Source organism: Myxocyprinus asiaticus, chromosome 30 (assembly GCF_019703515.2).
Source record: "Myxocyprinus asiaticus isolate MX2 ecotype Aquarium Trade chromosome 30, UBuf_Myxa_2, whole genome shotgun sequence".
NCBI classification, from domain to species: Eukaryota; Metazoa; Chordata; class Actinopteri; order Cypriniformes; family Catostomidae; genus Myxocyprinus; species Myxocyprinus asiaticus.
In genome coordinates, this window is record NC_059373.1 from 26873049 (window position 1) to 26895193 (window position 22145).

The window sequence follows — 22145 nt, forward strand, 5'->3', positions numbered from 1 at the left end:
CTCTTTGAATACAGATTTAGCAGCATCCGTGATACTTTTAAACATATCAAAATGATGGTAGGATCTGAAGAAACCTATTTAAAAAAAAAAAAAAAAAACACCAATAACACTGTACAGTACATTATGTACTCTTTTATGGCATTTACTTTGAACATATGTGATGTCCTCATAGACCAATTAACAGAAGTGTTCCCACCCTCATTTCTTTTATTTTTTATTTTGGTGAAATTTGAGTAAATGGTGTTAATTTAATTCAATAACATCTCTTGATTGAACTGTATATTCTTGATCTACCCCAGCCAAAATCACATCTGAAAACCCAATATCTGTCTAATGTAGCAATTTAACATAAACATCAGAATTCCTAGAAAATTGTCATTAATTAAAAAGTTAATTAATTACACATTTCTCACATATACATTTGTTCTTTCCTAGAACACCTTAGCAAAAAAAAAAAAAAATTAATATTTGTATATTTAAATTACTTTTTCAGTGCTACTGAATTCAAATAAAGTGAGTTAATGAGTTAATCATAAGTCTGCATTTGCACTTAAGGCAAAAATGAAAGTAATGTGTGATACAAATTGATTTTTTTTTTTTACACCAATCACACACAGACTATCCTCTAGCCACCAAAATTCACTGTCTAATGCCCTGAGCTGTATAAATGTATGTGAGGCTCTCATTAAGCCAAGGTCACCCGCTGACCTGCTTTCAGTGAAGCAGTGCTCCAAGACCTTGCTTCCCTTGAGGCTCCGAAAGACTCATATCTGCATTACAGAGGGAGAAAGTGAACACACTTGTGAATCAGCAATTAAAAGTGTTCAGCATGAATACACTGAGGTTGATTTAAATAAAGGTTGATATGTTTATTTATCAAGTATACACTCACAGTTCAGTGCATCTCCTCCAGTCTTCTCTACTGACAGATGCTCTAGTGTTAGCCAGAGCTGCGGTCAGGTGAGCTTGACATATGAGAGAGCCAGACTTACTGGGACATATCTGCACCAGAGAAGAGTCATCCTACAAACACAGGAGACCATCAGATCTGACCCTACAGTGACTATTGACTGCTACATACAGTACTCCAACACAGCTGGATCAAGACAGATGCAGTATATACAACAATAGAAAGACAGACAGACAGACAGACCAATCGATAGATAGATAGATACAGACAGACAGAAAGACAGAGGGATACAGACAGACAGACAGAACAACACAGAGACAGAACGGCTGACAGACATACAGACAGATAGAGAAATAGAACGAAAGAAAGAACTAAAGAAAGACAATAAGAGAGAAAGAAAGACAACAAAAGAGAATGAAAAACAAGAGAGAAAGAAAAAAAAATGAAAGAAGGAAAAAAGGTTTTGATAGATAGATCAGGAATGTAACTGACCATGTTTTTGCGGTAGCTATTCTTTACAGCATTGACCTCTGCTCGGAGGCGTTCTGACTGCTCATGGGTCAGTTCCTGAAAGCCTTCCTGCAGACAGGACATGAGGACAGGGGCATGACAAGACCCTGAGTCCCTCACTGATGCCCCTGTCAGATCAGGAGCAGTAGAGTTGGGGCCAGACAGGCACTGAGAATTCTGAAAGAAGAGCAAATGGAATGTGACAGACGCATTAGCAACTCAAAGTGTTAAAATCAATTATAATGAAATAACATCTGTATCAATAACATTGATTTGAACAGAATTATGCATCACCCATTATATCTCCATTTGTACATTTAGTCTCACCAGTTCAGATAGTGAATGGTTGTCCAGTTCAGACTCAAAAGAGCTCCCGAAGTAAAGGCGCCAGATGTTGTGACGTGGGTCCTCAGGTGGGAACTCACTGGGGTCCAGCAGAACCAAAGAGTTTTCCAGCCCTGCATCCCCCTCTCCATTAGAATCATCTGACCCGCTGCTGTGGTTCAGAAAGATCAGGGAGGAGAGGCTGACATCACTGTCTGACCCTGAGCCCAGATCCTATTAAACAACAAATTCAGCTTCAGACACAAGCCTGTACATTTTCAGTTGTTACTGCATTTCTGCATGCTCACATCATTTTACTGATATTGTGACGACTGTATGTGCAATTATTTTTAAATATAGGGTAGTGATAGACCGATATATAGACCAGGCCAATTATTCAGACAATATTTGGCCATTTCGAGATGATAAGTGTTGCCTACTTGGCCAGTTCTACAATCTAGAAAAGTGTATGTATGTGTGTGTGTTTGTTTGTTTGTAACCTACATGCAGAAGGTTGGGCCCCAGGGTGCTGTGTATTGCCTCGAGCTGGGCGTTATAGAGAAGGGCCTTCAGGTCGGCTCCAGTGAACATCTCTGTTGCTACAGCAATCTGCTCCAAGTCCACATCTGCAGCCAGTGGCACAGAGCGAGTCAGAGTCCTCAGAATCTCCAGACGTGCCTCCTGAACGACAAACATGAATCAGTAAATTGACAAGGCAGTTCATTTATGTGTGCCAGACAGCATGCTGACCTGATCTGGAGGAGGGCAGTAGAGAGACTTGTCCAGTCGCCCGGGTCTCAAAAGAGCAGGGTCTATTAGGTCGGGACGACTGGTGGCAGCCAACACATACACCCCTAGAAATAAGAAACAGTCACTGCAGAGCTTTAACAGACAATTGCCATTTTCTACAGTGCCATGCACATACAGTGCATCCGGAAAGTATTCACGGCGCTTCACTTTTTCCACATTTTGTTATGTTACAGCCTTATTCCAAAATGGATTAAATTCATTATTTTCCTCAAAATTCTACAAACAATACCCAATAATGACAACGTGAAAGAAGTTTGTTTGAAATTTTTGCAAATGTATTAAAAAAAAAAATAATAAAAAAAAAAACACACACATGCACAAAAGTATTCACAGCCTTTGCTCAATACTTTGTTGAAGCACCTTTGGCACCACTTACAGCCTCAAGTCTTTTTGAGTATGATGCTACAAGCTTGGCACACCTATTTTTGGGCAGTTTCTCCCATTCTTCTTTGCAGGACCTCTCAAGCTCCATCAGGTTGGATGGGGAGCGTCAGTGCACAGCCATTTTCAGATCTCTCCAGAGATGTTCAATCAGGTTCAAGTCTGGGCTCTGGCTGGGCCACTCAAGGACATTCACAGAGTTGTCCCGTAGCCACTCCTTTGTTATCTTGGCTGTGTGCTTAGGGTCGTTGTCCTGTTGGAAGATGAACCTTCGCCCCAGTCTGAGGTCCAGAGCGCTCTGGAGCAGGTTTTCATCAAGGATGTCTCTGTACATTGCTGCGTTCATCTTTCCCTCGATCCTGACTAGTCTCCCAGGTCCTGCAACTGAAAAACATCCCCACAGCATGATGCTGCCACCACCATGCTTCACTGTAGGGATGGTATTGGCCAGGTGATGAGCGGTGCCTGGTTTCCTCCAGACATGACGCTTGCCATTCAGGCCAAAGAGTTCAATCTTTGTTTCTCATGGTCCGAGAGTCCTTCAGGTGCCTTTTGGCAAACTCCAGGCAGGCTGTCATGTGCCTTTTACTGAGGAGTGGTTCCGTCTGGCCACTCTACCATTCAGGCCTGATTGGTGGAGTGCTGCAGAGATGGTTGTTCTTCTGGAAGGTTCTCCTCTCTCCACAGAGAAACGCTGGAGCTCTTTCAGAGTGACCATCGGGTTCTTGGTCACCTCCCTGACTAAGGCCCTTCTCCCCGATCGCTCAGTTTGGCCAGGCGGCCAGCTCTAGGAAGAGTCCTGGTGGTTCCAAATTTCTTCCATTTACGGATGATGGAGGCCACTGTGCTCATTGGGACCTTCAATGCTGCAGAAATTTTTCTGTACCCTTCCCCAGATCGGTGCCTCGATACAATCCTGTCTCGGAGGTCTACAGACAATTCCTTGGACTTCATGGCTTGGTTTGTGCTCTGACATGCACTGTTAACTGTGGGACCTTATATAGACAGGTGTGTGCCTTTCCAAATCATGTCCAATCAACTGAATTTACCACAGGTGGACTCCAATCAAGTTGTAGAAACATCTCAAGGATGATCAGTGGAAACAGGATGCACCTGAGCTCAATTTTGAGTGTCATGGCAAAGGCTGTGAATACTTATGTACATCTGATTTTTTTTTTCGTTTTTTATTTTTAATAAATTTGCAAAGATTTCAAACAAACTTCTTTCACATTGTCATTATGGGGTATTGTTTGAAGAATTTTGAGGAAAATAATGAATTTAATCCATTTTGGAATAAGACTGTAACATAAAACAATGTGGAAAAAGTGAAGCGCTGTGAATACTTTCCGGATGCACTGTAACTGCATACACAATTTTGCAATCTATCAAATATACACACTAAATATTTCTCATACAATAATTCAGAAGTCTAGCAAGCACATTTGGCTTTGCTCTACACTTCTACAATCCTATGATAATACACTTTAAAAACGCATACAATAGATGGCCAAATACAAAATGTATATTGGGTCAGTTAAGTCAGCTTATATTTGGTCTTTGACCCAGGCATACACATTTGATCTCTTGCCCTGATGTACCTGTCAGTCCCTCTACTCCATCCAGCTGTGTGAGCAGCTGGTTCACCACACGGTCAGTGACTCCTGTGTTGTCGTGACCTCTCCGAGGGGCCAATGAGTCAAACTCATCAAAGAACAGAATGCAAGGCTTAGCTGCTTGAGCCCTGCAGCAACACAAAGACACATTCACTGATGACTCTAGTACACTGGTGGTAATGTTTCATATAGAAGGGGCTATTTGCATTGAGACAGACCTCTGAAACACATCTCTAACTGCCTGCTCACTGGCACCAATATACTTGCTGAGGAGCTCAGGGCCCTGGAGAAACATGGAGATGATTTTACAATCACTGAGGAATGTTGCTGGACTAAGACGGACCTTAAAGGGATAGTTCACCCAAAAATGAAAATTCTCTCATTATTTACTCACCCACATGCCATCCCAGATGTGTATGACTTTCTTTCATCTGCTGAACACAAATGAAGATTTTTAGAAGAATTTCTCAGCTGTTTTGGTCCATACAATGCAAGTGAATGGGTGCCAAAACTTTGAAGCTCCAAAAACCACATAAGTCAGCATAAAAGTAATCAATAAGACTCCAGTGGTTAAATCAATGTCTTCAGAAGCGATATGATAGGTGTGGGTGAGAAACAGATCAATATCTCCACTTTGGGTGCTTCTCAAATGAAAGGCTGCAGCCTAGTAATGCTGTGTCCTTCCTAGACAAGTCTTTTTGAGGCTGTAGGCTAGGCTCCTCCTCAGCATTCAGCACTATGAATGAGACAGTCTAGTAAGTCGGCATGGCTACGTCATAAAGGTTTCCGCCTCTGCAGTCAAGTCGTGAAAATTTTGAAAATAAATCATTTGTGAACCACTAAAACTACTTTGTAGAAATGGAGGAAGCCACCAGGAGGGTGCGCATCTGTTTTTTTTGTGTTTTTTTTTCAGAATTTTATTATTATTTTTTTTAATTAGACGGCCATCGACGGTGCTTGATGACATGGCAGCTGAGATATCCAATCTAATTAGGCTGCAGCCTTCCGATTGAGAAACATAATTTAACTTTCACTTTCTTCTTGTGTTTTTGATGATTCACATTCTTCATGCATATCGTCCCCAACTGGGCAGGAAGAAAAAAAGGACTTCAATATTGACCTGTTTCTCACCAAAACCTATCATATCAATTCTGAAGATATGGATTTAACCACTGGAGTCATATGGATCACTTTTAAGCTGCCTTTATGTGCTATTTGGAGCATAAAAATTTTGGCACCCATGCACTTGCATTGTATGGACCTGCAGAGCTGAAATATTAATCTAAAAATCTTAATTTGTGTTCTGCAGAAGAAAGAAAGTCATACACATCTGGGATGGCATGAGGGTGAGTAAATGATGAGAGAATTTTCATTTTTGGGTGAACTATTCCTTTAAAGGACCATTCCGGGTTAAATACAAGTTAAGGTCAATTGACAGCATTGGTGGCATAATGTTGACTGCTACAAAAATGTATTTAAACTTGTCCCACCTTTTCTTTAAAAAAGGAAAATTTTGGTTACAGTCAGGCACTTACAATGGAAATGAATGGGGCCAATCCATAAATGTTAAAATACTCACTGTGTTGTCACAATGTATAGCCACAAGACATAAACAATACAAATGTTAACATGATTTTGGTGTGATAAAATAACTTACAAAGCTTTCCTGTTTAAAGTTATTTTCAGTTTAAAAATTCGTTGCCATGATGACATAACGTCATAAACCATAAAACACCAAAATGACCTCAAAACGATGATTTAAACAATAAAATAATACACAAGTTTTAACAAATTTTTTTATATTTTTTATATACACTATATTGCCAAAAGTATTCGCTCATCTGCCTTTAGACGCATATGAATTTAAGTGACATCCCATTCTTAATCCATAGGGTTTAATATGACGTCGGCCCACCCTCTGCAGCTATAACAGCTTCAACTCTTCTGGGAAGGCTTTCCACAAAGTTTAGGAGTGTGTTTATGGGAATTTTTGACCATTCTTCCAGAAGCGCATTTGTGAGGTCAGACACTGATTTTGGACGAGAAGGCCTGGCTCGCAGTCTTCGCTCTAATTCATCCCAAAGGTGCTCTATCGGGTTGAGGTCAGGACTCTGTGCAGGCCAGTCAAGTTCTTCCACACCAAACTCACTCATCCATGTCTTTATGGACCTTGCTTTGTGCACTGGTGCGCAGTCATGTTGGAGCAGGAAGGGGCCGTCCCCAAACTGTCCCCACATAGTTGGGAGCATGGAATTGTCCAAAATCTCTTGGTATGCTGAAGCATTCAGAGTTCCTTTCACTGGAACTAAGGGGCCAAGCCCAGCTCCTGAAAAACAACCCCACACCATAATCCCCCTCCACCAAACTTCACAGTTGGCACAATGCAGTCAGACAAGTACCGTTCTCCTGGCAACCGCCAAACCCAGACTCGTCCATCAGATTGCCAGATGGAGAAGCGTGATTCGTCACTCCAGAGAACGCGTCTCCACTGCTCTAGAGTCCAGTGGCGGCGTGCTTTACACCACTGCATCCGACGCTTTGCATTGCACTTGGTGATGTATGGCTTGGATGCAGCTGCTCGGCCATGGAAACCCATTCCATGAAGCTCTCTACACACTGTTCTTGAGCTAATCTGAAGGCCACAAGAACTTTGGAGGTCTGTAGCGACTGACTCTGCAGAAAGTTGGCGACCTCTGCGCACTATGCGCCTCAGCATCCGCTGACCCCACTCTGTCATTTTACGTGGCCTACCACTTCGTGGCTGAGTTGCTGTCATTCCCAATCGCTTCCACTTTGTTATAATACCACTGACAGTTGTCTGACTGTGGAATATTTAGTAGCGAGGAAATTTCACGACTGGACTTGTTGCACAGGTGGCATCCTATCACAGTACCACGTTGGAATTCACTGAGCTCCTGAGAGCGGCCCATTCTTTCACAAATGTTTGTAGAAGCAGTCTGCATGCCTAGGTGCTTCATTTTATACACCTGTGGCCATGGAAGTGATTGGAACACCTGAATTCAATTATTTGGATGGGTGAGCGAATACTTTTGGCAATATAGTGTATATATCTTTTTTATATAATTATAAACTTAACATTTCTGCTTTTAAAACCTCCCAAAATTTATTTCAATTGTAAGATCCTCACTGTAACCTCAATTGTTCCTTTTTTTTAATGAAGAGGGACGAGCTGGAAGTATTTTTTTTTTTAGTAATCAACATTATGCCACAAATGCTGTGGATTGAGCTTAACTTGTAATGAACACAAAATATTCCTTTTAATTTTTTTATGTATCATTATATCAGTATACATCCACATTCACACACTCCCTTACCTTGATGCTAATAAAGTTCATGCCGCTCTCCTTGGCGATAGCTCCAGCTAGTAGAGTCTTGCCTGTGCCGGGAGCTCCATAGAGCAACACACCAGAGCACTGACGCATCGGCAAACTGGAGAAAAGTAGGGGGTACTGGAAAACACGAGATAACAGACCTTCTTTAACAGTTCAGTGACACACAGTGATATCCAATTTCCCACCAATCACAGAACTTGTATCCCTGTTAGTTTGCCCTTTAACACAGATTTGTAACCAGTACCTTTTTTCCAAATATTCTTGGATAAGTCCTGGAAATTGTTTTTTATATGGAGATATTTTTGTACCATAGTTGGCAGCAGTATGATGTCCATCAGAAGCTGACGTGCCTGGTGAAGCCCCCCAATTCTCTCCATGCCCACCCCGCTTGGGGCCTGCAACTGAGCCCCCCAAAGTGAAGGTGGGGTGAAGTCATGAAGAGCCTGTTTGAAGTCCTTATAGCTCAAATCTGCGGAATAAGAAACCTTAACTACAACAGATTTCAGAAGGACTGCTGACTCATAGAGAGAATTAACTTTATTCGAGCTTGCCTTCAGAGTTGCCATTGCTTCTGCTGCGTACAGTGTTGGCATGGACAGCTCTCTCAAGCAGCAGATTCAGGTCTTGTGGCATGTAACCTTCTGTTTCCTTGGCAACACTGTCCAGATCAAGAGTAGTTCGACAGTCCCGAAGATTCCTTTTGTGTATCAGGGACCTCAGAATCTCAACCCTTTGAGTCTTCAAAGAGAAACCATACAGTTGATATGTTCATAGCAACTTTTTACAATACACAATGTACAAACATATTTGTGATGAGGAGGAGGGCGTGGCTGTGCCGTGAGGGTGCACGGCTGGTGCTGAGTCACCTAATCAGCCAGGAGGGGGATAAAGACGAGCCAGGGGCGCCAGTTCAAGAGAGAAAAAGAGACACACCGTGTGTGTGCGTGTCTATGTGTTTTACGTTATGTTCAGTTCTTTTATGTCATTAAAGTTATGTTGACAGTTCTGCCAGTTCCCACCTAATCATTGCTCATCCCTACCCGTTACAATATTATATTATACAGTAACATTCCCAACAGCAGGGAAGTTATAGAGAAAAAAATAAAAGACACCTGGAAACCACAGTGTCCTGACCTCACCTGATTGGGTGTTTGGATCTTGCTGAAGCTTTGGAAGAAGTGTGATCCTTGCACCTCAGTGAGGGTCTGATGTAGGGAATGTTCACTGTGTGCTGTGACCACCAAAGCAATAAAACTGGAACGTACCACCATCTCATCCACCAAATCCCTCAGACCTGAACAAAACACAGATTAAAGATGTCTTCAGACTTCAAGGCTCCTCACAGAGGTGTGTAAGGAGCCAGGCGTGTCTGTTGTGATGTCTTACTCTGTGCAATGTGCTGCCGCAGTATTGCCTCCGGTCCATGCTCATGCTCAGGTGAGGCTGCAGCACCGGTCACATGATCCAGATCATCCAGAAGCACCACTGAGGGCTGTCTCCAAACTGCCTGCTCAAAAACCTCCTCCAGCCTTTGCCTGATTGTGTCAGCTCTCTTGCCTAAGAAATTAAAGGGATAGTGGTTACATTAATGTCTTCTAAAGCTAAACGATCACTTTTAGTATGAAAAAAGATCAATATTTAAGTACTTTTTAACTATAATCCAACGCTTTCGAGAGGGTGGAGTTCAAGCAGTCTCTCATGTGACATATTCTGTTGCCATGGATACAGAGGTAATCTCATGTACTCCACTCAGTTAAGACATCCAGGATAGGCACACAAACGCACCATTGTGAGTAAAGAAACAGATAAATACAGATCGAAACCAAAATCAACCAAGATACTGTACAGCGTTCCTCCTTCTCACTTGTAAACATCGCTGCTCTTCCGGCTGTGACGCATGTGCGTCAGTTCTCGCGTGTTTCAAATGCCTATGCGATTACATCACAAGATTTAGAGTTAAAAATGTACTAAAATATTCAATCGATAAAGTGATCATGTCACTTTAGAAGACATTAATTTAACCGCTGGAGTATGGATGACGGTTATGCTGACTGTCAGTGATTTTTGGAGCTTCAAAAGAGAAATCTTCATTCACTTGCATTTTAAGGACCTACTGAGCTGAGATATTTTTCTAATTTTCTTCAAATGTGTTCTGGTGAAGAAAGAAAGTCATACAACACCTGGGTTATAATGAGGGTGAGTAAATAATGAGAGAATTTTCATTTTTGGGTGAACTATCCCTTTAATTCACAATATTGATAATTCTGATTCACAAGAGACACAATAAATAGAATCTGCCACAAAATCTTTATAGAATTAAGCTGATGTGTGTATTTTCTGCACCACTATTGCCATCTAACGGTGATTGAAACGGCTGAATTAACCCTTTAATGCATGCCTCGAGTCTTTAGTTTCCTGGGATCTCATTCCACCCCCTACAACCTAATCCATTTTTTGGAGTTATGCCCCTACCTCAACCTTTCTCTTATAATAGTGTAGCACAAAAATGCCAAAACTGCAATAAAATATATTTTTTATAATTGCTTAAGAACCAAAAGTATTTAGAGTCATTAGAAACCCTAGGTATGTAATAGTGTCCCTTTTTTATGTTTTTTTTTTTAATTTTTTTTTTTGCACTTCCATAAATTATATTTGTGTGATTATTCCATATCTATTTATGTTGACTATCACATGATTTTTATTTCTTAAATAATTGCTTTAACAGCATTCAATATATTCATCTCTAGCATTGACAGCTGGGCAGGGCAGAAGACTGGTATAAATGATTGTAGAACAGTAACAGCACGTCTACTGTACAGGGGTGTAATTGTTTTTATGGACTCTGTGTGTATAGACCAGGTTTCCTCAAAAGGTGGCCCGCAAGAGACAAATGTTTGGCCCGTGCTAAAGGCCTGTTCACACCAAATACGTGACAATTTTGCGAGACAAACTTCCAATGAAATGTCTATACACACAGAGATAAAAATAAAACAATAAAAACGAAAAACAATTACACCCCTGTACAATACACCCCTGTTGCTGTTTTACAAACATTTATACCAGTCTCCTGCCCTGCCCAGCTGTCAATGCTAGAGATCTATATATTGAATGCTGTTAAAGCATTTATTTACCTAATTTGGGATTACTGTTTCATTATGTTCTTTCAATGGTGTTGATGCATTTTGAGGAGTACATAATCTGTGTTTTCATGCGAGTGAGATGAGTAAAGAGTGCTGTTGCATAAATATACCTCCTATTTATATTTGCACATGTATTTTGCTACAAGTATATTGCAAACCGACTCCCGAAGCCAAATACTCTTTTTATAATGTCTGTATTAATGCTTGGATAATATAACACAAGATACTGTGATACAAATACACGTGGAATAGTGCACATTAAGAATAACATGTATAAAATATGATGCATAGCCTAATAGTAAAAACAATATATAAGAAAACACTGGCTCATGGTCTTTTTCTTTATTGAAATTATGTTATTTATGTTATCTGAACAATAACAAGATTAATGCTAATAATTGAATTTGATGACTAATAATTGAATCTGCAGTTAGGGAAAGTGCAGAGAGTAGATCCCATTTGTAGATGAGCAACAGCTGACATGCATGGAGGACATGGAGATCCAGATTGTTCTTTAAATGTTTTTTATTTTTATTTTCATTTCAGCAGGCAAAGTTGTGTAGTTTTGTGTATACGTATACAAACAAAGTGTTCATAATTGTTTGAATAAACAAAACAGGCTACTTATACTGAGAAAAAGAACTACTAAAAAATATTTATGCCAAGACTCTTTTAATAATAAAAACAACAATAGTAATAATAATAATAGCAGCAGCACAAACACTTTGTCATTACATCAAGGGCCATGACCCTTGACTTTGTATTGTTGACCGAATTTGGCCCTTGGTGAAAACTAATTGGGGACCTTTCGTTGGAAGTTTGGCTCGCAAAATTGTCACGTATTTGGTGTGAACAGGCCTTTAGCGTGGGCCAAACATTTTTCTCTTGCGGGCCGGATGTGGCCCGCGGGCTGCCTTTTGAGGAACCTTGATGTACAGTATGTGAGGATGGATGGATGGAATTTGTTTGTCATCAGTATTATAAATACATTTTAGATTTTTTAAAAAATATATAAATTCTACATTTGATCAATTAAAACAATGTCATGAAATTGCAGATATAATTAATGATGAGATGTAATTTAATTTTTTTTTAATTTTTTCTTTTCTGCATATCGCGGCCCCCTTCAGCATATCGCGGTGCCGTTTTGCGGCCCCCTTCAGCTTATCGCCGCCCGTTCGGCCCACCGGGAAAAGTCCCGGTTCTCCCTATGGCCAGTCCGCCCCTGACAAACTGTAAAGAACAGTAAGGATATTAAGAGAGCAATTATTCGACTGATATTTGATTGCTTGGATCCCGTCTTTGAAGGACACACGTTAAATGGGGCACTGTCATGTTACACACATATGTAGAGAAAAATGCATTAAAAGGGAGAATCTTCTGAAAACAGTCTGTGGTAAAGTTTAACCAAAGTCACAGCTGACCTCATTAAATGCAGTGCAAATGTAACTTTGGCATATCATGGCTTAACTAAAGTGATGGAGACATCCATGCAGCACATCCATGAGGTAAATTTCCTTCAGAGAGCGCATTCATGCGACACAATACTTAATGAAAATTTATCACCACTACACAACTCAATCACTGGCCAGTGGTGAATACCAGACATTTTTGTCACCTAGCGAAAAATCTGGTCGCATATGCATGTTGTAGAAGTCTGTGTATACACATTGACATTTGGCGACAACACAAAGCACAGACCTTTGTTTTTTGCCTGCCCCACACATCACGTATAAAACTCCAAAATGAGCTGTGGTTGGTCGCTTTTCATGTCGGTCCGATGGCCCCTTTCAATTTTTGCTGCTTCAAATATGTTCGCTGTGAGCGGGAGATATCGCAAATATAATCACAAGATGTGTAGAAAAGTAATGCGTTTCTCAGGCGTGCTAAATGTATAGAAGTTTTTCATGTTAATTTCAAACCCTGTTATTTACATTTGACATTGCTATTTGACAAATACTATAACAGGTACAACACATGAACAGTACAATATGACTATTGTCATTTGGGTGTACTACTGAAATTATGTAAAGTTGTGCATCTATAAAGTCTCAATAAGTGCCTGAGGAAATACATGTGCAACTTATGTGTATCTTATGTGTAGCTCAATCTGTGTTTGACAGCTAACTGTGTCTCATGAAATTTCAGTGTGAAAGTAATGAACCCTGTTCTAGATTTGTCCTGATTTGTTGCGTCATCTCTTTGATATATGAAAAATAAAACACAAAAATATATCAGAAAATATTCTATTCTATTAATTTCTAATTGTCTTGAAAATGCGTTGAAAATGTTAAACTATGTGGCCATTTTGTAGATCCATTTGTGCCAGGTCTCTAAAGACTCAAGTATGTAATAGTGTTTGGTGAAAAACCCATGCATTTAAGAGTTAAATTGGTATCGAGAACCTTCAAATTTCACTGGTATTGCTATCAGCTACTGAAGTCATTGCCAGTTGGATTATACAGCAAACAGCTACAGTATGTTTTTCCCTGCTTACCTCTCAGTGTCTTACAGTCTATCACTTGCACGTGGGCATCCAGCTCTTCACTGGCCTTTCGACACAGTGCTCTGGAGAGCGACGTCTTCCCACTGCCCTGTGGAGATCAGCTGAAGATTTATCACACTCTCCAGCACTCTCTCAACCTAATGTGGTTTGCTGGTCTTAGCTGGTTTAAGCTGTTCTCCTGGCCTGACTCGGCAGGTTTTTAGCAGGTGTAGCTGGTTGGCAAGCTGGTCTACCAGCCTGACAGTTTAAAAAGTGCTCTAAGACAAGCTAAGACCAGCAAACTGCTTTTTCCGTAGGATTGAATTTTTATTTCTTTATCCTTATTGCATAAGCGGAGAGATCAAGTAGGAACATCTGAATTTGAATTGAACTTTAGAGGATCTTAAAGGTTACCTTGGCTCCTGTGATGAGCAGAGCTCCACCGATGAGTCCACGTCCTGTAGAGACCAGGTCATGAGAGAGAGGACCTTCCATTAGAGCATGAGAGATGTGTTGAAAAGCAGACCTGCTGATGTCCTCTACCCCACTGAGCAAACAGACAGGGCCCAGACAAATTTGAACAGGCTCAATCACTAATAACAGAGAACAGCTGCTATGACTCCTCATAGTGAATCCAGTTTGTTGCTAAAGTTATTTGAAAAATATACCGAAAGTGTCTGTTTTTTGTTTTGTATTTTAAGTGATTTATAGCATACCCAAGAGAGCTGAGGGAAGGAAAGCCAAGACAGGGGTCATAATCTGAGTTTGCAGAGCCCATGTGGTCCGAATTTTGTGGCTCCCTGAGCACCTAAACAGAATCATAAAATATTGAGATAGTTTACGGAGTAAATCATTTTCTTAAAGCTGAAGTATGTAATTTCTGCACCACTAATGCAGAACTGCACTATGGAATGGAACTGCAAAAATAAACTTTGTTTTCAAATCAGCTTTCTGAATATGCCCGTCTGCTGTTAATCAAACAAAGAGATAGTCCCGCCCCCAAATCATGCCATTGGTCGAGTAAGTTTCATTGTGTTTGTATAGACTTATGCTAATGGATGAGGCAGTGTTGCTATATTGGGCTGATTGGGATCCTCAAACAAATACAGCAGTTTTTTATAGCACCACAGAGTCACAGTGTTTTTGGGGAAATCAACCTTATTTTTTCAGCCAAACTAGGGCACCGCCATTATCAACCTTGAATGTGGACCACTTCTGGTATAAGCCTCATCCAACTATTTTAGCTATACAAAAAAACTTCATTATGCTGCTTTATATTACAGGCTGGCAATAAATATTGACATATTATTATCATTAATTACGATTTTCATAAACTCCTTGGTTTTGTGCGCATATAGTTTTACCATTTATCGCATTTTGTCACTGTTTCATCACACACTGTTGCACAGGCAGAATGAATGAAATCAGGCACTGAGAGGACAGTCCTCCACAAATTTACACAACCAGCAGAGAGGAGAAAGCTGCCGGGGAAATGCTGCTTCAACTTTCTTTCCATTAAAACTGCATCTTGTTTCATCTTGGCAAAATAATAAACACATTTTATTCTCCGTTCTTGTCAGAGAGCATTCTCTCTTTCTTAGCGGTGCACAGTAAACAGACACGCATATCTCGCATTCATCATGGCTTATGAAACATCGCCTTTGGAAATACATAAATAAAGGCATTATCGGAGGTTATGCAGGTACATATGGACGGAGGTTTACATGGAGACAAGAAAGACTGCATCGTCACGATCTCGGTAAAGAAAGAACAGATTTTATTACCGTCTCTTCAATACAACAAAACACAGCAACAAGTGAATGATTTACTTACTCTTTTACTATAAATGCTCACGTTAGAAAATTATCCGACATTGGCACATAATTCTGCTGTACATCATGTGGTTGTGTGATAGTTTATAAGACTGTGGCAGTGGGGGCGTGGTCAAGCGTCCGTCCGGAAAGAGAGAAAGCGGTAAGGGCGCTTGCACCTGAGCTAGATTATGTTTAACACCTGTTTCTAATTCCAGTGAGCATGGGGAGAGTGGCATATAAGCAGCCACGCCACCAGCAGAGAAGAGAGAGAGAGTTTGGCACAAGGAAGGCCACGGTGCTCCTGAAGCTGTTAAGTTTAATCTGTTATGTTTGTGAAGCTGATGTGTTTAAGTTACTACGTGCCTGTGAAGCTAATGAGTTTAAGTGACTACATGCCTGTGAAGCTGATGAGTTTGTGAAGTTGTAAAGCATTGAAGTGGACAATTAAATGTCCTACCTGAGCCTGAAAAAACCTGCTTCCCTGTGTTCTCCTTCCCTTCTGTTTGTGAAGCTGTGTTACAAAGACCATATCACTAAATTCTGGTATTATAACCTTCTAGTTAACCTTATATATACACTGCGGTCAATGCCAGCGAAACTTTTTCACATTTGCCGGAAATTCAGCCGCAGCTTACTTCCGCGTTGCAAAACGCCTTTTGTTTCTCTGCACATTAAGCTGGGATAGAAGAAAGTTGTGACGAGGAGGAGGGCGTGTCCTGGCCGTGATGATCTCCTTAGTGGGAGAGTGAGACGCACGTGGCAGCATTGCATGTGTGTCTGTTTGTTTTATGTTGAGTTTCGTATGAAACTTTATGTTTACTGTTCAGCCGGTTCCCGCCTCCTCCTTGCCTGTCCTTTATCTGTTACAGTGGTGCCGAAATCTGGGAGGGAGGAGGGATGCGCTGTTGCGGAGTCCTCACCGCAGCCATCCACCAGGGGAGCAGCCGCAGCCGTCTGCCTGGGGACGGAGGGATGCCGGCCGCCGAGAGCCGGAGGAACCGCTGCCATCCGCCAGGGGAGGAGCGGTTTCGTCCGCCAGTCAGTCCGGGAGCCGGCGAGGTTCCCAGGAGGCGGGGTGGACCACCGGCTGATGGAACCGCCAGAAGGGCAGCGTCTCCCCTCCAGAGTTTGGGAGGGGTTGGTCAGACCGGTGGTGCCCCGGCCTGAATCGGGTGGAGGAGGAGTGTGACGAGGAGGAGGGCATGGCCGGGCCGTGATGATGCATGGCCGGCGCTGAATCAGCTGATTAGCGGGAGAGCGAGATAAAGGGGAGCCGGAGGCTTTTATTTATGTTTGTTTTATGTTGAGTTTCTTATTAAACTTTATGTTTACTGTTCAGCTGGTTCCCATCTCCACCTTGCCCGTGCTTTATCTGTTACAAAAATATTTAAACTTCATAAAACCTACACACTTCACCTGTAAAACGATCTGTGAATTTTTACCTGCACGTCTGTTTTCTTTAGTAAACTGGCTGATAGAAAGAACATCTCATCTTCTTTCTGCTGCTCTGGTTTCAACACACTCAATGCAAACTCAAACTTTCCTTAAAAGAGTGAAATACAGGTTAGTCCATAACAACCACAAAATAAATAAAAAATTATTTTGGAAACAAATCACTGGGAGCTTTTCCCATACCTTCAGCACAGGGTAAGTGAATGACGTTGGAGCGCGCAGTCAGACAGGTTAACGGCTGATGGCTCTGAGCGTGAACCCAATCTAGAAACACAGCTTGAACCTCGTCCTCTCTCTCACTCTCTTCCTTCACACAGAAAGCAGATAGCAACCTTACAATAAAATATTCACAGTGCCTGGAACACAACATAAAGCATTACTCTGAAAGAACTACTTACCAGTGGTTGTAATGGTTGAAGCATGACTGCTTCTGCTACCCTGGGCGTTGATTTCAAAGGCTGAATTCTCACAGCCGAGTGAGGGTCTATACTCAATCGCTTCTGCAACACTTTTGGGATCTGATAAATGTAACAAAACATGTAATTAGATTTTAGAGTGGTACTTGCCCGTGCACCACAATGCTAGGATGTTGAGGGTAGCTGCTATGCTGTTTTAGCACATTATGTGGTTGCTAGGCTTTTCTAGGTGGTTGCTTACTGGCCCAGGCCAAAACAGGCCTGCCCTAAGCCTCTATGATAATTTGGTCCCCCTAGAAATGACTAGGGACTCTACTTTAGTGTAAGTCTATGGGATTTTCACCTGTTTTGTTGTCCATTAAGTGAAAATCTAAAGTCTGATCAGTTCAAAAAGTAATAGCACACCTCTGCTCAATAAGCCGCACAATTCAAGATATCATTCTCGTTCAAGTCACTAATACAAAGTATGAGCAATAGTTTTAGTGAAGCTAGCTTATAATTAAGAATGGTTTAGAAATAACAGAAAAAATATATTATTTATTTGACTCAAATGACAGAATTTGTATGGAATAACTTACCCAAACCTTCCCAGAGTAAATTTCTTCACTTCTATTGAATCTCTGTGCTTCCTGCAGCTTCTCTACGTTATGACAAATCATCCTAACCACAACAGCGTTCTTCTTGCATTCCTCTGCGTCTTTCTCTTTGTGAGGTCCGTCTCTGACTTTCTTTTTTTCCATGGCCTGCTTGACACTCTGTTTGACTTCTTTAGGAGATAGAATCTTTGAAAGTCTCCCATATGTCAGGGCTGATTGCCCTGGACTCCATTTGTCATGTTCTTGCAGGTTCCATGGCAGTATATGCACATCTCCATGGCATGGTCCAAGATGGCTGACACACCTAGGAGGGCCTCCACATGTTCGGAGGATACAGTCTTTCAGAATGATGGGAATGGCAGGAACTGCAATGTTTTCCTCTGCAGGCTCAGTTCCTCTTGTAAGCAGGTATCTAACCAGGCTTTTCAGATCAGCTATACCTCCCCATTGGCCTTCATTCTGATTTTGGCTAATGTTCTGATTATTACTGAGGTTCTCATGATGGACATTTGAGGCTATGGAAGCTTTGGAGTTGGAGGGTGGCGTGAGATCAACTTTCTGTTGTTTTTGTAAACGTTGGCTTGGCTCTACTGGAAGAGTTTGGAGTAGTTGTTCACCTCCAGGATGTAGTTTTGGGGAGACAACAAGCTCTGTGAACTGCTCCAGTCGACCATATGAGACAGATGGAGAGAGGGATGCTAAAAAACAAAGGATCTTTAGTGTAAATGGACTGATTAACACCTAAAATAATTCCCATTTGACTGACCTTTAAATTAAGGCTTACTGACCTATCCTGATAAAGATGACAGTATGTTGGTCCACCCACACAGGAAACACCCCCCCACTAAAGACAACTCGGATCTGGTCCAAAAGTCGCTGTTCCAGTGCCATGCTGTGAAGCTCCTGGAATAAAGGTCTCATGTTTGTGACTTAAAAACTAAGACTAATGACCCATTCAGACGGGACTAGTTTTTCAAACGACATATGATTTATAATTATTATCATCCAACGTCTGTGATTTCATGCACTGATTCGGACTGGACTAAAATTTCCGTGTTTATTACAGAGATGGAAATATGGGCATTACAGTAGGTTGAACACATCAATTTAGGTGATAAAATGAACGTATCTTTTAAACTTTATCTGTTTAAATTTAAAATTACTTCTCATTTTAAAAATACATTTCCAATAACTAATTATTAAATGTACTGATTTAATTTCTATTTATGAATTATACATTATAAATTAATGATTTTAAAATGCCTATTAAAATAAACCACATGAATTTATAGAAGTGGCTGCTTATAATAAACCCACTGAAATAAACTAGACTTATCTGTGAATTATATAATTACAACATTACGTAAGTGATTGGAGAAATTAAGATGAGCATTTTGCCTGACGCTGATTTTAAAGAGTAAAAGCTCTCCTGTTGATTTTATTTTCCTATTTTTTTCGTCAGATGGCAAAAAAAATAAAAATACATAAATAATCTACATCCATATTGGATCTACAGTTCATGCAATGAGGAGTCAAAATACATGAGGAGATGCGTTGTGAAATTTCAATATCAGCAATCACAGACATTCTCATTCGGACAGGATTAGATTTCTCAGAGAACCCCTGAGTTAGTCGAAATACAGTAGGTAATTTGCTCAGTAATTTTTACTGCGGTTGTGAGAGAAAAACACAGACATGTCAGATTCGGATGCAATTAAAATCATAAAGTACGTCTGTGAAACACAAATTTCCCTGACCTCCTCAGGGAAAACTAGTCTCGCCCGAATAGGGTTTAAGACTAGCCTAAGACAAGCCACAAGTGTAGCTCATCACATTATGTCATGTGTGACAACCATAAAGTGGCACTGTCTTAATTTTGAACAGTATATCTATTATTTTATCGTTTACCTAACAAACTTTTTTTGTGTTATCTTCCTTTAAAATAAATGCCACTTGGTTTGATATTTTCTATTTTCTAATATGTGCAGTGGCGGATTTAGGCATGGGCGACATGGGCAGTTGCCCAGGGCGGCATCTTATGGGGGGGTGGCACCAGGTCAACAACTTCGGGGGCGTTCTCATTTACAATCACTACCACCCCCTCATAATATTGATGGTTATTATACAACTGTAAACCCTAATGTTGCCATTACTGGAAATATTAAATTGTCTTTGTTAACCATTACTTGAAATGTAAAGTTTGGGCTCACACCTCAAATATCTAAGTTTATTGAACTTATCATTTTTTTAAATCAGATTTAAAGTGTTAATAACTCAAGCTAAGTACAAAATTGAGGCTATGGGGAATACCCACAATGCCTTGCGTTTGAATTATTTAATTATGTTTTCTTGGTCAAAGGGAACTTATGGGGTCATTTAAATAGTTATTATTAAGAATATATAGAGGTTTTTGCTCTTATAGTATTATTTGTGTTGGTTTTTTTTGCAAGTAGTTTTTTTGCATGTTGACACCATCAGGGTGATTTGTGTACCCTTTGGTCAAGTTGGACCCTGTTATCACTTATCACTATTTCAATTCTCCTTGTACAAGTGCAACAGAAGTGCAGGCATAAATTTCTGTAGAAAAATACGTTTATTTAATGATTGACCTAGAATCAGTTATAATATTTTTCAATTAAGCAGTTATTATATGACCTAAATTTGAGTCCACTCAATTAAAATTATTAAGTTGAATCAACATTTAAATATCAAATCTGAGTTAAGTCTACTTGTGTCTAGTTATCTTAACTTAAATAGTTAAGTTAATTCTATATTAACACCAAATTAAGTGAACTTAATTACACAAGTTTTGGAGACGCCATTACTAAATTCAACTGAGGAGAACGAGTTGGAATAGATTACACTTATTAGGGTTACTATCAGTGACAAGTATCAGAGACAGTTTAGCAGAGACGGACCACTGCTATTAAAATGAATGGGAGAAATTAGTAGATAGGAGCTATACTTTAATGCTGCTTGTTTACACTGAAAATGCCCGGGAGAGTTCCAAAGATGGCCACCATGTGGACTGACTTGCCTTGAAAGGGATTGTTCTCAGCATTTTAATCATTTTAATTACAGCATAATTTGGTCTGTTTTGGTATTCTGGTGGTATTATTATTAGTATATGGTGTTGTTATGATTGATGTTATTACTATGGTATTATCATGGTGTTGCTTTATGGTACCATGTTCTATATCACTTTAGTCAACCATCTCCAAGGGACTTAAGCTTTGCTGAGGACAGAGATAATCACTTGGCATCATGCACTCACCAGGATGTCCCAGTCATCTGTAGACAGAGGCTCTACAAACACCTGCTGCACTGACTGCACCTGATGACATGGCCGCAAGAACCCCTGAAACACATCACTACCATGTTAAATCAACATTCTCACTCAAATAAATCACTTTTAATAGTCGGTAGTACTGAAATGTTTTAATAACACGTCTAAAACAATGCAACGAACCTGCTCTCCCTCTTTGATTCCAAGTTTCTCTGCCAGCTGCCTGCTGACCTCAGCTCTATCTTCTGGACCTGAAGACTGTCTGGACCTGATCCAGCTGAGGAACACGGGTGCAGAAACACCCCACGACAGCTCCACGATCTGGTTCTGTCAATAACACACAAGTGTTAGATGACTCATGACTTCCACCACTTTGCACATGATGGAAGATAAACTTACAGTCCAGCGCTATATTAGATATTGACATGCATGTATCATAAAACAGCTAGGTGGACACACCTCATTAAGACACAACTGAGACGCGAAGTTTGATGACAGGTGAAGAAAGCAGTTTTTGGAATTATTGAAGACTAGCGTGACAGGTTGAATTCCCTGGCTGCCCAACATTGCCTGCGAGGCTACTGTAACCTCGCACCTCCGACACAATTATAGTGTATTTGAATTAATGAGCTGTAGAGCCAGAGCCAGCATGCTAGATCCGTCAACACGAACAGCAAGCCAGACATTATAAGTACATGCATACATCGATCACAAGCGCTGTTTGGGGCCGTTCACATGGAACACGTTATGGCGTCCGTCAGCGCTGTTTTTCGAGTAAACAGCCTCTCGTGCAGGAGCGACGTGTTTTTATACGCAGTGTTAAGTTAAAAAGAATGTCAACGGTTCAAAACGTGTTGTACTGCCAGAGATTTTCTATACTGAGATCACAACCTCCACGTTTTTCCCCGAGTCAACTACTCGGGTGTTACGACAGTTAATCACCGTTTGCGGACACCATACAAATGAATGAAGAGAGCCATAAACCGATACCTAACTGTCGCAAAATTGCATGTGACTTCACTTATGAAACTGCAATTTTATCGTAGTAATCTCAA

General features: G+C 40.6%; 1 protein-coding gene across 1 annotated transcript; it reads right to left on the minus strand.

Annotated features, from left to right (window-relative positions):
- Window positions 1-108: 108 nt before the first annotated feature.
- Window positions 109-21954, minus strand: LOC127420646 (peroxisome biogenesis factor 1-like). Its single transcript, XM_051663063.1, has 24 exons — window positions 21550-21954; window positions 21274-21417; window positions 21079-21162; window positions 18593-18707; window positions 17787-18502; window positions 17191-17310; window positions 16976-17099; window positions 16783-16883; window positions 14243-14334; window positions 13941-14073; window positions 13539-13635; window positions 9288-9458; window positions 9041-9195; window positions 8453-8639; window positions 8210-8370; window positions 7884-8018; window positions 4767-4831; window positions 4534-4676; window positions 2495-2598; window positions 2249-2425; window positions 1748-1978; window positions 1403-1597; window positions 893-1023; window positions 109-770 (listed from the first exon to the last, which is right to left on the minus strand). The coding sequence occupies exons 1-24, from the start codon at window positions 21655-21657 to the stop codon at window positions 686-688; spliced, it is 3774 nt and encodes a 1257-aa protein (XP_051519023.1). The 5' UTR covers window positions 21658-21954; the 3' UTR covers window positions 109-685.
- Window positions 21955-22145: the final 191 nt, after the last annotated feature.